Source organism: Salvelinus sp. IW2-2015, linkage group LG11, assembly GCF_002910315.2.
Source record: "Salvelinus sp. IW2-2015 linkage group LG11, ASM291031v2, whole genome shotgun sequence".
NCBI lineage: Eukaryota > Metazoa > Chordata > Actinopteri > Salmoniformes > Salmonidae > Salvelinus > Salvelinus sp. IW2-2015.
In genome coordinates this window covers 2,382,097-2,399,443 of record NC_036851.1, presented here as the reverse complement: position 1 = coordinate 2,399,443, position 17,347 = coordinate 2,382,097, and the positions used below count along the sequence as shown (strand labels likewise).

The 17,347-nt window shown below is 45.9% G+C and overlaps 1 protein-coding gene across 3 annotated transcripts in view; it reads left to right on the top strand.

The window, feature by feature from the left end:
- The first annotated feature begins 310 nt into the window (after positions 1 to 310).
- LOC111969658 (mitogen-activated protein kinase kinase kinase 12-like) overlaps positions 311 to 17,347 on the top strand; it is an 80,162-nt gene continuing 63,125 nt past the window's right edge. For 2 of the 3 annotated variants that reach the window (XM_023995817.2, XM_023995814.2), the window contains exons 1-2: positions 311 to 757; positions 11,901 to 12,489. In XM_023995817.2, the coding sequence (XP_023851585.1) occupies positions 11,985 to 12,489 (505 nt within the window). In that variant the 5' untranslated portion in view covers positions 311 to 757; positions 11,901 to 11,984. Of the gene's footprint in view, positions 758 to 1,874; positions 1,989 to 11,900; positions 12,490 to 17,347 lie in introns of all 3 variants that reach the window. The other variant, XM_023995816.2, reaches the window with a different exon arrangement.

The window sequence follows — 17,347 nt, the reverse complement described above, 5'->3', positions numbered from 1 at the left end:
TAATGATCAATTAGTCTTTTAAAACTATAAACTTGGATGAGCTAACACAACGTGCCATTGGAATATAGGAGTGTTGGTTGCTGATAAATGGCCTCTGTACGCCTACGTAGATATTCAATAAAAAGATCTGGTGATTTGCATAAAGTTGGGAAATGCTGAACTTTTTCACCACCTCCCACGCCACGTTCGCGCCGCCCAATGGTCCCCTGCCCACTCCGCTTCTCACCACTTTCCTTCCATTGAAAATGAATGGGAAGCGGTGTTTCACYGCGCGGTGCATCCAGTAATGTGCACCGGCCGCTAGTGTACACGAGCAGTGACACATGCCCCTCTCCTCTCTCTCTCTTGCAGGTGACAGAGACACTCCCGTAATATAAAACCTACGGGGGCTTGAAGAGGAGGACATGCAGCTCCTCCAAACATAACATCTCTTCACCTTACAGGCGAGAAGAAAGGGAAATCAGGTCTATGATCGCATCACCGGCGGGACCGGTATAGAGATTTTAGCTTTAAGTCTATATGGATCGGGTTGACCGCTTCCATCGCTCGAGAGCACATTCTAGAATAGTCTGTGCAGTAATAGTGGATGCGAGTCGMGCGCGGTGATACTGATTATATAAACAAAACGAGGAAAGCAGAATGATTGCATTGTTTTAGACGACTGAGTCTGAAACAAAATCAATAAAAAACAGCCTATATGAACGACACAATTAACAACAATGGAGTTTGAGACTTGAGCTTGCTGCATTTGCTAAAGGTAGGCCTTCGTTATGATAAACAAATGCATGAGATGATATTTGTAAATCTGTCAGGCTATGCTCAATTGATGTAGTGTACAGATAGCAAATTACGCACTATTTAAGCACAAGACATGGTATGTCATTTGAACCAAGTTCGTGTAAATCACAATTCCATGTAAATAAATCAGTTGTAGCCTAATTTATATAGATAGACATATAGGCTATTCTATGGTGATGCACTTAGCGCATGGGTCCCGTAGATGTGAAGTGAATTGGTGCCATATAGGAGGCTGTAGGCTATGCACCGGTGCCATTAAGAAGGTCGATACAATGCACCGCCCAGCCTATACTGCATGGGGACTTTCTCCGCTTGTCTACTAGCAGTTGCTGTTACGGAGGGGAACAGGGTCTTTGAGAGAAAAATCAGTGGCATGAAATGATTCAGTGATTACTCTGAGATTTGACAGTTTACAGACAATGAACAGGTTTCTCCCTCCAATTCAGCAAATCTGAATTTGAAGCGTCCAAAATTGTTCATTTGAATGTCTGKCTGAGACTGTTGCGGTGTGTCTCTTCTGTTGTGTGTCTTCTGTTGTRAACAGAACACATAAAAACAGGAACATGGTTAGACCTATACATAATATGCTGGACATGTTTGTGCCTGAAATATTTTATTTTTGTGTTCCTGCCTCTGACCTTTTTGGTTTTGCATGCCGGGTAGAATTATCAGTTAGTCTTACAAACATGGGAATATACCAAGAGAATGGGAAGCACTGCRTGTAACTTTAGATAGTCAACTGGTAAATAATTTTTGCAACAACGTGCGCTATCCATGGTCCTGAAGTTAACTTGGAMAAAGGTGTTTCCAGTTAGGTATGAAGCAGCTTCCCCAACGTCTAGTTTTGTTTTGACTTACATTTGGTTGAGTTKTCAACATGAATTCAACGTGAAATCAACAAAACATTTCACAATTTCATTGGATTTAGGTTTACAGTTGGGTGGGGGGAAAAAATACGAAATTCCCTTAACCATGATTACTTTTCAAAATCCAATCAGTTTTCCACATCATGTCATTTCATTTTTGTTGTTGAAATGACTTGGAAACAACGTTGATTCAACTATTTTTTCCCCCAGTGAGTTGTGTCCAGGTAATGGAGCGCTCCAGGCCTACAGAAATGAGTGAGTGAGTAGGCCTATTATTTGAGACACCGACCTTCAGACCCCAAGGCTCTCTCAGAACAGAGGAGGGTAGGTAAAATGCCAGTGAAAAGGAGCTTCATTTACAAGATTCATCCAAATCATAATTCTGTCCTTTAGTCATGTGATTCTCAAATCAAATTTGATTTGTTACATGCTTCGTAAACAAAAGGTGTAGACTGAGTAAAATGTGTATTTACTGGCCCTTCCCAACAATGCAGAACCACCCCAAAAAAACAAATAATAATACGATTAAAAAAAAAAAAAATACACAATGAGCAATGATAGCCTGGTTATGTAATGAGTACGATGGGAGACAGAGTGCTGGTTTCAAGGGCAGGGCGCAGCCGGTGTTCTTTAGTAAAAGACCACAGGAGGAGGCAGGTAGCTGGGTCCAGGCGCAGGCAGAAGGTCACACACAGGGACTCCAAAAAGATAACAGTACAGGCAGGGAAAAGACTAATAACGTAGTCCGGGAGACTATGGTTGATGACAGGAAATCTGATAGGCAAAAAAAAACGTCATTAGTGAGGATGGCCAAAAACTACAATACACGGGAGGACTAATATGGAAATAAACAGAGCTCTGAATAGAATGTGTATCAAAACAAACAATACCTCACGATTGGGTGCAAAGAACTGAACTAAATAGTGTGTGTAAATGACATACAGGTGATCAGAATTCAGGTGATTGGGATCTGGAGAGTGAGCTGCGTTCAGGGATCTATGTGTTTGAGTGTGCGTTGGAAGCAGATGTTACAGTACCCCCCCTCCACGGGTGGCTCTTGGCGGCCTAGGAAGTTGAGCAGGGGGCCTCCCACGGGGACGTAGAGCTGGGCGGTCAGGACGGTTACGTTGGAAAGCCAGGATCATGGCTGGGTCGAGGATGACCTGGGACCGTTCTTCGGGTCCGTATCCCTCCCAATCCACCAGGTAGTGGATGCGACCACCCAGGGGCTTGGAGTCAAGAAGGGCTTGGATGGAAAAAGCGGGTGCACCGACGACGTCAAACGGAGGGGGTGCACCAAGGTGTGCAACTGGAGTATGGAGAGGGCTGTACCTCACAGGCTTGAGAAGGGACACATGGAAGAATGAGGAGATCCGGTAATGGCAGGGCAACTGGAGATGGTAGGTTACAGGATTGATGCAGTGTGTTATTTTCAAGGGACCAATGAACCAGGGACTGAACGTTTTTCAGGGGTCACAAAGCCGGATGTCCCAGGTAGAGAGCCACACACGCTGCCCAGGGTGGAAGAGTGGAGTAGGTCGGCGACGCCGGTCAGCGAACCGTTTCTGGGAGAGGGAAGCTTGATGTAGGTGCCGACGTGTGGTCTCCCAAACCTGCTCGAAACCGCTAGTCGACGGCAGGCACAGTTCCGGGCTCTGTCTCCCATTTGAACATGGGGGGTTGGTATCCCCACACTGAAAAGGAGTGAGAAATGCACCAGGGTGTTCTGTGCGTATTCGGCCCAGGCTAGATAGCAACTCCACTCGTGTGGTTGGTGGGTGCAGTGTTGGCAAAGGTTCTTCCCTATTTCCTGATTCAGGCATTCCGTCTGCCCGTTGGTTTGGGATGGTATCCGGAGGATAGGCTGACCCACAGTTGGTCGCAGAAGGCTCGCCACACCCTGGAGACGAACTGGGGTCTCCGATTAGAAACAATGTCTTCCGGGATCCCATACAGACGGAACACCTGTTGGAACATGCTCTCGGCCATTTCCATGGTATTAGGTAGATGCGGAAGGGGGATGAGTCAGCACATATTGGAGAACCGGTCCACTACAACTAAAATAGTAGTGAAGCCCGAAGAGTCTGGCAGATCAGTGAGGAAATCCATGGCAATGTGGGACCATGGTCTGTGTGGTGTAGGTAAATGCTTGAGTTTACCGGTAGGTAGTTGGCCAGGGCTCCTTGCCCATGCACAGAAGGGACAGGAAAGAACGTAATCTTGTACGTCTGCTGTTAGGGATGACCACCAGAGCTTGCGTCTCAGTAGCTCTGTGGTCTGGGTTATCCCGGGATGGCCAGAACTCAGTGAGGTATGGCACCACTGCATTAGTTGGGGTCTGACGGAGGCCAGAACGTAGGTCTTGTCGGGAGGTGCTGGGTCGGGAGGTGCTGGGTCGGACACCCATGCAGGCAAGACCTACGTTCTGGAGGCAGGATGGGCTCAGGAGCTGGGTTAGAGGAAGGGGAATCAAATAGGATAATCCCTATCCCGTCTATTTGATTCCCCTTCCTCTAACCCAGCTCCTGAGGCCACCCTGCCTCCATCTTGTGTCATGGGACCCATACAGTGGAAAATCCAATCAGCCGTCCAGAACGTAGGTCTTGCCTGCAGGGGTGTCCGACCCAGCACCTCCCGACCCAGCACCTCCCGACACCCTTGCAGGCAAGACCTACGTTCTGGCCTCCGTCAGACCCCAACTAATTTGTTAGTGTGGTGCCATACCTCACTGGAATAATGTGTCCCTGAACAAAGGGGGGGGGGGGGTCATAATCAAAAGTAACAGTCAGGTGAGGCCACCAGCTGCATTAAGTACTGCAGTGCATCTCCTCCTCATGGACTGCACCAGATGTGTCAGTTATTGCTGTGAGGTGTTACCCCACTCTTCCACTAAGGCACTTGCAAGTTCCTGGGGGGAATGGCCCTAGCCCTCACCCTCCAATCCAACACGTAACAGACGTGCTCAATGCGATTGAGATCCGGGTTCTTCACTGGCCATGGCAGAACGCTGACATTTCTGTCTTGCAGGAAATCACGCGCAGAACGAGCAATATGGCTGGTGGCATTGTCATGCTGAGCAGGTCATGTCAGGATGAGCCTGCAGGAGGGGTACCACATGAGGGAGGAGGATGTCTTCCCTGTAAATGCACAGCGTTGAGATTGCCTGCAATGACAACAAGCTCAGTCAGATGATGCTGTGACACACCGCCCCAGAMCATGACGGACCCTCCACCTCCAAATCGATCCCGCTCCAGAGTACAGGCCTCRGTGTAACKCTCATTCCTTCGCTCATTCCTTCGACGATAAACACAAATCCGACCATCACCCCTGGTGAGACAAAACCGCAACTCGTCAGTGAAGAGCACTTTTTGMCAGTCTTRTCTGGTCCAGCGACGGTGGGTTTGTGCCCATAGGCGACGTGGTTGCCGGTGATGTCTGRTGAGCACCTGCCTTACAACAGGCCTACAAGCCCTCAGTCCAGCCTCTCTCAGCCTATTGTGGACAGTCTGAGCACTGATGGAGGGATTGTGCGTTCCTGGTGTAACTCAGGCAGTTGTTGTTGCCATCCTGTACCTGTCCCGCAGGTGTGATGTTCGTATGTACAGATCCTGTGCAGGTGTTGCCACACATGGTCTGCCACTGCGAGGATGATCAGCTGTCCATCCTGTCTCCCTGTAGCGCTGTCTTAGGCATCTCACAGTATGGACATTGCAATTTATTGCCCTGGTCACGTCTGTGGTCCTCATGCCTCCTTGCAGCATGCCTAAGGCACATTCAAGCAGATGAGCAGGGACMCTGGGCATCTTTCTTTGTGTTTTTCAGAGTCAGTAAACTCTGAAAGTGTCCTAAGTTTTCATAACTGTGACCTTAATTGCCTACCGCATGTAAGCTGTTAGTATCTTAACGACCATTCCACAGGTGCATGTTCATTCATTGTTCATGGTTCATTGAACAAGCATGGGAAACAGTGTTTAAAGTCTTTWCAATGAAGATCTGTGAAGTTATTTGGAATTTTGCGAATTATCTTTGAAAGACAGGGTCCTGATAAAGGGACGTTTCTTTTTTTGCTGAGTTTAGTTGGAAAATCCTAGGAAACATTGTAGTTCCTTTACGGTGTTAGGTTTGGGCCAGTTAAGCACGGCCGTGACTTTGCCTTCGTCCATGTTGACCCCTCCTGGTGTCAACACGAAATCTAGGAAGGTTACCGTAGTAATGTGAAAGGCGCTCTTCTCAGCCTTGACATAAAGATGGTGGTCCTGTAGCCATTGGAGGACGTATTGCATGTGCTGTACGTGCTCTGCAATGGAGTGAGAGTGGAGCAAGATATCGTCAATGTACACGATGAAGAACTGGTTGATCATGTCCTGGAAAACTTAATTCATGAAGGACTGGAAGACTGCGGGAGCATTGGTGAGACCGTAGGGCATAACCAGGTATTCGTAGTGGCCACTAGCGGTGATGAATGCCGTCTTCCACTCATCCCCACTTTGGATACGGACCAGGTTGTATGCACTACGTAGGTCCAGTTTAGAGTAGATGGTAGCCTGTCCAACTTGTTCTAGTGCGGCCGGRATCAGAGGAAGAGGGATGCGATTCTTGATATTAAGGTCAATGAGGGGTCGGTAATCTATGCAGGGACAGAGACTACCATCCTTTTTTTTCCACAAAGAAGAAACTAGATSCAGCCGGAGGTGTGGATGGACGGATGAATCCCATGTCGAGGGCCTCTTCTGTATAGGTGTCCATAGCCTCATTCTCTGGGATGGACAAGGGGTARATCCAACCCTTAGGGGCGATACCCCAGGAAGGAGGTCGATCGCACAGTCCTCGGGGCAATGAGGGGGCAGAATGGATGCCTTTTTCTTGCTGAAGATGCTCTGGAACTGGGCATATACAGGTGGGATGTGGGTTGGAATGGCGGACTCCGATTTTTCCATAGAGGTGGCTCGACAGGGTAGATTGAAGCAGTTCTTAAAACAGGTGGGAGCCCATGACAGCAGTTCCCCTTGTTGCCAAGAGATGGCAGGGTCGTGAAGGCTTAGCCAGGGGTGACCGAGGATGAGGGGTTCTTTAGGCGAAGACGACACCATTAAAACGTCTTATGGCTAGGGGCAGTATTGAGTAGCTTGGATGAATAAGGTGCCCAGAGTAAACTGCCTGCTACTCAGGCCCAGAAGCTAAGATATGCATATTATTATATATTTGAATAGAAACACACTGAAGTTTCTAAAAACTGTTTGACTGATGTCTGTGAGTATACAGAACTCATATAGCAGGCAAAAACCTGAGAAAAAATACAAGTGTAGCTTTAAAATGGTGTAAATTACTTGTATGTTTGAGGAATTTAAATTATGGGATTTCTGTTGTTTTGAATTTGGGCTTGCACTTTCACTGGCTGTTGTCAAGTCAATCCCGTTAACGGATCTCAGCCATTTCAGCCGTAAGAAGTTAGCTCCTCTAGGGTATGTGGGACGGTAGCGTTCCACCTCGTCAACAGCCAGTGAAACTGCAGGGCGCAAATTCAAAACAACAGAAATCCATAATTTCCCACTTTTCCTGTAGTCCACAATCATCTCTTAGTCTTGGTTATGTTGAGGGATAGGTTGTTATTCTGGCACCACACGGCCAGGTCTCTGACCTCCTCCCTATAGGCTGTCTCGTCGTTGTCTGTGATCAGGCCTACCACTGTTGTGTCGTCTGCAAACTTAATGTGGTGTTGGAGTCGTGCCTGGCCATGCAGTCGTGGGTGTACAGGGAGTACAGGATGGGACTGAGCACGCACCCCTGTGGAGCTCCAGTGTTGAGGATCTGCGTGGCAGATGTGTTCTACCTACCCTCACTACTTGGGGGCGCCCGTCAAGAAGTCCAGGATCCAGTTGCAGAGGGAGGTGTTTAGTCCCAGGTTTCTTAGCTTAGTGATGAGCTTTGAGGGTACTATGGTGTTGAACGCTGAGCTGTAGTCAATGAAATAGCATTCTCACATAAGTGTTCCTTTTGTCCAGGTGGGAAAGGGCAGTGTGGAGTGCTATAGAGATTGCATTATCTGTGGATCTGTTTGGGCGGTATGCAAATTGGAGTGGGTCTAGGTTTTTGGGATAAGGTGTTGATGTGAGCCATTACCAACCTTTCGAAGCACTTCATGGCTACGGACGTGAGTGCTACGGGTCTGTAGTCATTTAGGCGGTTGCCTTTAAGTTCTTGGGCACAGGGACTATGGTGGTCTGCTTGAAACATGTTGGTATCACAGACTCAATCAGGGACATGTTGAAAATGTCAGTGAAGACACCTGCCAGTTGGTCAGCACATGCCCGGAGCACACGTCCTGGTAATCCGTCTCGCCCGCAGCCTTGTGTATGTTGACCTGTTTAAAGGTCTTACTCACGTCAGCTACGGAGAGCGTGATCACACAGTCGTCCGGAACAGCTGATGCTCTCATGCATGCCTCAGTGTTGCTTGCCTCGAAGCGAGCATAGAAGTGATTTAGCTCGTCTGGTACGCTCGTGTCACTGGGCAGCTCGCAGCTGTGCTTCCCTTTGTAGTCTGTAATAGTTTGCAAGCCCTGCAAGATAAGACGAGCGTCGGAGCCGGTGTAGTATGATTCAATCTTAGCCTGTATTGACGCTTTGCCTGTTTGATGGTTATCGCAGGGCATAGCAGGATTTCTGTAAGCTTCCGGGTTAGGTCCCGCACCTTGAAAGCGGCAGTCTACCCTTTACGCTCATGTGAATGTTGCCTGTAATCCATGGCTTCTGGTTGGGGTATGTACGTACAGTCACTGTGGGGACGACGTCCTCGATGCACTTATTGATAAAGCCAGTGACTGATGTGGTGTACTCCTCAATGCCATCGGAAGAATCCCGGAACATGTTCCAGTCTGTGATAGCAAAACAGTCCTGTAGTTTAGCATCTGCTTCATCTGACCACTTTTTTATAGACTGAGTCACTGGTGCTTCCTGCTTTAATATTTGCTTGTAAGCAGGAATCAGGAGGATAGAGTTGTGGTCGGATTTACCAAATGGAGGGCGAGGGAGAGCTTTGTACGCGTCTCTGTGTGTGTTGAGGTAAGGTGATCTAGAATTTTTTTCCCTCTGGTTGCACATTTACATGTTGATAGAATTTGGTAGAGCTGTTTTAAGTTTCCCTGCATTAAAGTCTCCGGCCACTAGGTGCGCCGCCTCTGGGTGAGTGGTTTCCTGTTTGCTTATTTCCTTATACAGCTGACAGAGTGCGKTCTTAGTGCCAGCATCTGTCTGTGGTGGTAAATAAACAGCCACGAAAATACCTCATTCCTCCTTGAAGAGGCCGTGGAAACGGGACTCAGAGGAMAGATCAGAACTTTGAGCGGCCCACAGGGCCATGCCCCAATCCGGGGTTTTGCCTGTGAGTAGGGAGATGACGAAGTCCACCCTGTCTTTGTCAGAGGTGAAGTCAGCGRGGTGATGGTCTATGTACAGGTTACATTGCATGAGAAATCCTTGACATTTAACTAGGGAGCCGTCGTATTTATTAGGCATGGATATGGAGGGAGATGAACGAGAGGAGGCTGTGGCACCTGATATCAGTGAAGCAGGAATGGACTGGCGAAGGAGGTCGCAGAGTTCATCGATTCGTTCCTCCTGWCRGGGTTAGACGTAGCTGCAGATCCGCTGAATCCATCTGTAGTTTTTGTTGAGGTTTTCTGTAATGAGTACGATGGGAAACAGAGTGCTGGTTGTAAGCGCAGGGCGCAGCAGGTGTTTATTAGTAAAGGACCAYAGGAGGAGGCAGGKAACTTGGTSCAGGCAGAAGGTCATACACAGGGGCTCCAAAAAGGTAACAGTACAGGCAGGGAAAAAGGCTAATAATGTTGTCCGGGAGATCAGGCAAGAGGTTGATGACAGGAAATCTGATAGGCAAAAGCACAGGCAGGGAATAGGCAAAAACAAACGTCATTCGTGAGGATGGCCAAAAACTACAAAACAAGGGAGGACTATTACGGAAATAAACAGCGCTCCGAATAGAATGTGTATCAAAACAAACAATATCTCACAATGACGGGGTGCAAAGAACTGAACTAAATAGTGTGTGTAAATGACATACAGGTGTGTGAACAGGTGATCAGAATTCAGGTGATTGGGATCTGGAGAGTGAGCTGCATTCAGGGGATCTATGTGTTTGAGAGTGTGAGCTGGAAAGTGGGCTGGAAAGTGAGCTGCGTTCAGGGGATCTATGTGCTTGAGAGTGTGAGTTAGRAGCAGACGTTATATAYAGTACCAGTCAAAAGTTTGGACACACCGACTCATTCCAGGGTTTTTCTTTATTTTTACTGTTTTCTACATTGTAGAATAATAGTGAAGACATCAAAACTATGAAATAACACATATGGAATCATGTAGTAACCMAAAAAGTTTTAAACAAATCAAAATATATTTTATATTTGAGATTCTTCAAAGTAGCCACCCTTTGCCTTGATGACATCTTTGCACACTTGTTAAAAGTTAATTTGTGGAATTTCTTTCCTTCTTAATGCGTTTGAGTCAATCAGTTGTGTTATGACAAGGTAGGGGTGGTATACAGAAGATAGCCCTATTTGGCAAAAGACCAAGTCCATATTATTTGCATTCAGGCCAAAGAGTACAATCTTGGTTTCATTAGACCAGAGAATCTTGTTTCTCATGGTCTGAGAGTCTTTAAGGTGCCTTTTGGCAAACTCCAAGCGGGCTGTCATGTGCCTTTTACTGAGGAGTGTCATCCGACTGGCCACTCTACCATTAGGTCCTGATTAGTGGGGTGCTGGAGGGATGGTTTTCCTTCTGGAGGGTTCTCCCATCTCCAGAGATGATCTCTGGAGCTCTGTCAGAGTGACCATCGGGTTCTTGGTCACCTCTCTGACTAAGGCCCTTCTCCCTTGATTGCTCAGTTTTGCCAGGCGGCCAGCTCTAGGAAGAGTGCCAGTGTTCCATTGTTCCACTTCTTCCATTTAAGAATGATGGGGGCCAGTGTGTTCTTGGGGACCTTCAATGCTGTTTTCACTTAGTCATTATGGGGTATTGTGTGTAGAGCAATGAGGAAAATGTTTCATTGAATACATTTTAGAACAATGCTGTTACATAACAAAATGTGGAAAAAGTCAAGGGGTCTGAAAACTTTCCCGAATGCACTATGTTTATCTTTTTTAAATATATTTTCCTCTTGCCCTACCACCCCTCCCCTAATTCGAGTAAACTAATGGACAACACTTAAGCATTTCCTTGTTTGTTTAAGGCTCTATACAGCTCGTTGAGTGCGGTCTTAGTGCCAGCATCGGTTTGTGGTGGTAAATAGACAGCTACAAATKTATTTAATGAAAACTCTTGGTAAATAGTATGGTCCACAGCTTATCGTGAGGTATTCTAMCTCAGGTGAACAGAACCTCGAGAGTTCCTTAATATCAATATCCTCCTGGAATTATCTGTGCAAATCATTTTGTGATGAGAGGTGTGTTGTATTACTAGGCCTAGTTATCATAACTTTGCCTTGATATCCATATTGGCTATCATTATTTTGTTGAACAGCTAATTTACCAAGTTGAATGTTGTTATATGAATATGTCATTGCAGTATTGTCCTTATACTCTATCATCATTAGTAATAMAAATAGCCTAGAAGTCAGAGAGGAAAATCTATTCATATTCTCCGGGATATGTTGTGGGGGATGTCTGTCCTTGGGGACCTGACAAGCTTTGTAGAGCAGCCACTCACTCTTTTCTGTCATTACTAACAGGAAGAACTGCTATCATATTAAATAGCACTGATCTATTAACAAACGTTGCACTGATCTCCCAGAGATGGAGTAGGAGGATATGAGAGAAAACAGGACTGTGCACAACACTTAGACAACGGAAATTCCCTCCAATTTGATTCGCAGTATGTTAGCCTACACAATCTAACTGTTTGTATTTGAACACTGACTGAATAATCTTCTAAGAATATAAAATATGAGAAGACACGCATCATGTTWATTCTTTGGTTAGTGGTGACTAGCCCGTATATGACTAGCCTCTGTTATTATTATCATCATAGGGTCTACTCCTCATTGGAGGCTAGTCATATCAGGATAAAAGGTTGACATGGTAACCCCAAAATCCTGATGCAGACTCTGACTTCAGTGTCCCCGTTACAAGTATACAGTGTAATACATATGTCGTTCCAAGGTTGCTATTGATAGAAGGCAAAACTGTAGTTATCTAGATTGATGACTATCCTTTTCCTCCTACAGGCCAACCTTTCTCTCTGGCTCTGACCACCAGTCAGCCAGACACAAGTCCCGGGGCTCTTAAGGTTYCCATGACCACAGCTCCCCATGGCCTGTATCACCGAGACCCGCGCCCCGTCCCCCTCCCTCTCAGAGTTCAACACCTCCCTCTCAGAACACACCCCTCCCTTCCGGAACCGGCTGGACGAGTCCCCCGCCTGCACCCCTGAGATGGATCTGACCCCCACCCAGTGTGTCCTACGGAACGTACTATCTATAGACACCGGGGGTGCCCCGGAGCCCGACGGCGGGGGAGGTGGAGGTCATAACGGTGAACATACCTGTGGGGGCCACAGCCCCACGCCTAGCGAGGAGCAGCAGGAGCACTTTGCCAACAGTGTGCTGAAGCTCCATGAGAACGGGGAGGGAGGGGGTAGGATGGAGGGAGGGGGTCAGGATGCGGAGGGAGGAGCGGTGCGGAGCCAGGCTGAGGATGTGAGGCTGCTGTCGGGAGGAAGTGGAGGGTTTCTGGAGGGACTGTTTGGGTGTCTGAAGCCAGTCTGGACCATGATCGGCAAGGCCTACTCCACCGAACACAAACACAACCTGGAAGGTAAGAAGAGAGATAGGGATTGTGTTTAGAGTCAGGAGCTTCTCCTGACAGCATGACCTGACCAGGAAACAATGCACACTATTGTGTGTGATCACAATTTGAACAGATTTAATGATAGCTTTTTGGTATGCCTTTACAGAAAAATAAATATATTTAAGTATGGATGAAAGCGTTGAAACACTACATAATTAAAAGTATGTGGACACCTGCTTGTCAAACATCTCATTCTAAAATCATGGGCATTATAATGGAGTTGGTCCCCCCTTTGCTGCTATAACAGCCTCCACTCTTCTGGGCAGGCTTTCCACTAGATGTTGGAACATTGCTGCAGGGACTTGCTTCCTTTCAGCCACAAGAGCATTAGTGAGGTCGGGCACCGATTTTGGACAATTGGGCCTGGCTCGCAGTCGGCATTCCAATTCATCCCAAAGGTGTTCGATAGGGTTGAGGTCAGGGCTTTGTGCAGGCCAGTCATGTTCTTCCACACCGATCTCGACAAACCATTTCTTTATTGACCTCGCTTTGTGCACAGGGGCATTGTCATGCTAATGTAGGAAAGGGCCTTCCCCAAACTGTTGCCACAAAGTTAGAAGCACAGAATCGTCTAGAATGTCATTGTATGCTGTAGCGTTAAGATTTCCCTTCACTTGAACTAAGGGGCCCAGCCCGAACTATGAAAAACATCCCCAGACCATTATTCCTACTCCACCAAACTTTACAGTTGGCACTTTGCATTGGGGAAGGTAGCATTCTCCTGGCATCCGCCAAACCCAGATTTGTTCGTCAGACTGCCAGATGGTGAAGCATGATTCATCACTCCAGAGAACGCATTTCCACTGCTCCAGAGTCCAATGGCGGTGAGCTTTACATCACTCCTGGCGAAGCTTGGCATTGCGCATGGTGATCTTAGGCTTGTGTACAGCTCCTCGGCCATGGAAACCCATTTTATGAAGCTCCCAATGAACAGTTCTTGTGCTGGCGTTGCTTCAAGAGGCAGCAAGTGTTGTAGTAAGTGCTGCAACCAAGGACAGGAAATGCTTAGGCGGTCCTGTTCTGTGAGCTTGTGTGGCGTACCACTCTGCGGCTAAGCCATTGTTGCTCATAGACGCTTCCACTTCACAATAACAGCACTTACATATGACCAGGGCAGCTCTAGCAGGGCAGAAATTTGACGAACTGACTTGTTGGAAAGGAGGCATCCCATGACGGTGAAAGTCACTGAGCTCTTCAGTAAGGCCATTCTACTGTCAATGTTTGTCTATGGAGATTGCATGGCTGTATGCTGGATTTTATACACCTGTCAACAACTGGTGTGGCTGAAATAGCCGAATCCACTATTTGAAGGGGTGTCCACATACTTTTGTAAATACAGTTGAAGTCGGAAGTTTACATACACTTAGGTTGGCGTCATTAAAACTCGTTTTTCAACCACTACACAAATGTATTGTTAACAACCKATAGTTTTGGCAAGTTGGTTAGGACATCTACTTTGTGCATGACACAAGTAATTTTTTCAAAAATTGTTACCAGATAGATTATTTCACTTATAATTCACTGTATCACAATTCCAGTGGGTCAGAAGTTTACATACACTAAGTTGTCTGTGCCTTCAAACAGCTTGGAAAATTCCAGAAAATGATGTCATGGCTTTAGAAGCTTCTGATAGGCTAATTGACATCATTTTAGTCAATTGGAGGCGTACCTGTGGATGTATATCAAGGCCAATCTTCAAACGCAGTGCGTCTTTGCTTGATATCATGGGAAAATCCAAAGGAATCAGCCAAGACCTCAGACGGGTCTGGTTCATCCTCGGGAGCAATTTCCAAATGCCTGAAGATACCACATTCATCTGTACAAACAATAGTACGCAAGTATAAACACCATGGGACCACGCAGCCATCATAACTCAATTTAATGGGCTCATGTCTGTTAAATTGTCTGTCAGTAATGGTGTGCCCCAAGGCTCTGTACTTGGTCCTCTCTTATTCACTATTTATATAAATAATTTATTAAAAAATGTGCAACTTCATTTTTATGCTGATGATACTGTTATTTACTGTTGTGCCTCGTCTCTTACAAAAGCTTTCCAGAACTTGCAGACTGCTTTTCATACAGTTCAACATACCTTGTGTTGAAGCTTATCCTCAATACTTGACTAAACTAATGATGTTTTCTAAATCAAGAAATAGACCTCTGAACCTTTCACCTATTATTACCTGTCAGGGCAATGAGATTGAGACTGTAACCTCATATAAATATCTTGGAATTTTAATTGCATATTCAACAATTGACAAAAATAAATAAAGCTGAAATTGGGATTTTATTTTAGGAATAAGGCCTGTTTTTCTTTTGAAGCCAGAAGGAGGATAGTATCAGCTACATTTATGCCTAGACTATGGGGTTATTTTATATTTGAATGCTTCTGCTCATTGTTTGAGATCAATTGACACCCTTCACCATGGCGCTTTGAGATTTATTTTAAACTGCAAAACMCTTACGCACCACTGCACTTTSTATACCAGGGTTGGCTGGCCTTCTCTAGTCACTCGTAGGCTCAGTCACTGGTATACTTTTATTTACAAAGTCATTTTGGGTTTACTACCTTTTTATTTGGGCATTTTTATTGCTCAGAAATGTGGTGGGTACTCTCTTCGTTCACTGGACCTTATCCTGCTAACTGTTCCAAATGTCCGAACTTAATTTGGTAAAAGGGCTTTTATGTACTCTGCGCCATCGTCTTGGAACGCTTTACAAAATACTTTTAAACTGGAAGAACGTCCCGATTGGTATTTTTAAATCACTGATGAATGATCTTGAAACTGATTCTCTGACCTGTCAATGTTTTTAATTTGCTGTTTTATGATTTTGTTATTTATGTTATGTAGTTTTTCTAGTTGTTTGTCTTTAATTTTGTAATGACTTGGTGCTTCCTATCTTGGCCAGGACGCTCTTGAAAAAGATATTTAAAATCTCAATGAGCCCTTCCTGGTAAAAAAAATAAATAAATTAAATAACGCTCAGGAAGGAGAAGCGTTCTGTCTCCTAGAGATGAATGTACTTTGGTGCAAAAAGTGCAAATCAATCCCAGAACAGCAGCAAAGGACCTTGTGAAGATGCTGGAGGAAACAGCACAAAAGTATCTATATCCACAGTAAAACGAGAACACCATCCCAACCGTGAAGCACGGGGGTGGCAGCATCATGTTGTAGGGGTGCTATGCTGCAGGAGGGACTGGTGCACTTCACAAAATAGATGGCATCATGAGAAAGGAAAATTATGTGAATATGTTGAAGCAACATCTCAAGACATCAGTCAGGAAGTTAAAGCTTGGTTGCAAATGGGTCTTCTAAATGGACAATGACCCCAAGCATTCTTCGAAAGTTGTGGCAAAGTGGCTTAAGGACAACAAAGTAAAGGTATTGGAGTGTCCATCAAAAAGCCCTGACCTCAATCCCATAGATTTTTGGGGGGCAGAACTGAAATAGCTTGTGCGAGCAAGGAGGCCTACAAACCTGACTCAGTTACACCAGCTCTGTCAGGAGGAATGGCCCAAAATTCTCCCAGCTTATTGTGGGAAGCTTGTGGAAGGCTACCCGAAACGTTTGACCCAAGTTAAACAATTTAAAGGCAATGCTACCAAATACTAATTGAGTGTATGTACATTTCTGACCCACTGGGAATGTGATGAAAGAAATAAAAGCTGAAATTAATCATTCTCTCTACTATTATTCTGACATTTCACATTCTTAAAATAAAGTAGTGATCCTAGGACCGAATTTTTACAAGAATTAAATGTCAGGAATTGTGAAAAACTGAGTTTAAATGTATTTGGCTAAGGTGTATTTAAACTTCCGACTTCAACTGTATAGTGTATGTTAATGGGATGATTAGGCCTACATGTGATTATGTATAATTATATCAACCAGTCGGTGGTAAAATTACTCAAATTAAAACACACCAGCATATTGTAAGCAAACCCACTCTGACTGGAGAGAGAAGGAGAAAGAGAAAGAGAGAGAGAGCGAGAGAGAGATGGAATAAAACATGTGCACCTCTTTGCCAGATAGTGTGTGTGTGTGTGTGTGTGTGTGTGTGTGTGTGTGTGTGTGTGTGTGTGTGTGTGTGTGTGCACGCCTGTGTCTACGTACGTGTGTTTGTGTGTGCGCATGCCTGTGTGTGTTAATAGAGATGAGAGGTGCAGGGTCAGTGTGTGGTGTTGAATAATGTATGAGTTAGATTTGGTGGAGGGGTCCCAGGGGAAAGGAGGGCTATTGTAGCAGCCAGGCTGCAGACATAAACAGGTCTGCCTCCCTGCCTGCGTCTCACACACACACCACCGACCGGTGCAGGCATGCACACACGCCCACACACACACACACGTACACACATGCATACATACACACACAGTCACTGCTAGGCAGATGGATAAAGCTTGGTGGGGGAGGAACAGCCAGGTAGAGCAGAGGGATGGGGAAATTAAAAGTAAGAATGTCCTTTGACGCTTCTATGGAGTAGTCCTATGCTGTCTCAATCCCTATCTCTCTTTCTCTCTCTCCCCCTCTCTCTCCCTTTCTGTCTCTCTCCTTCTACACCTCTCTCTCTCCCTCCCCCGCTCTTTCTCTCTCTCCCCATCTCTTGCACTCATTTAATTCATTCTTATTATTCTCGAAACATCTGGCGCTTCCACCTCTCTGCACCTTGCCTGTACACTACACAATGTTTCCCTTTTGAATCCATAAAATAACAGGAAAGGAAAAGCAGATTGGACCATCATAAAGACCCTTCGTGGCAAGGCAGCTCAGGCAGGCCTGTTTTGATAAGATGGAACATTGTAGCGTTACCTACAGACTGTAGTAGT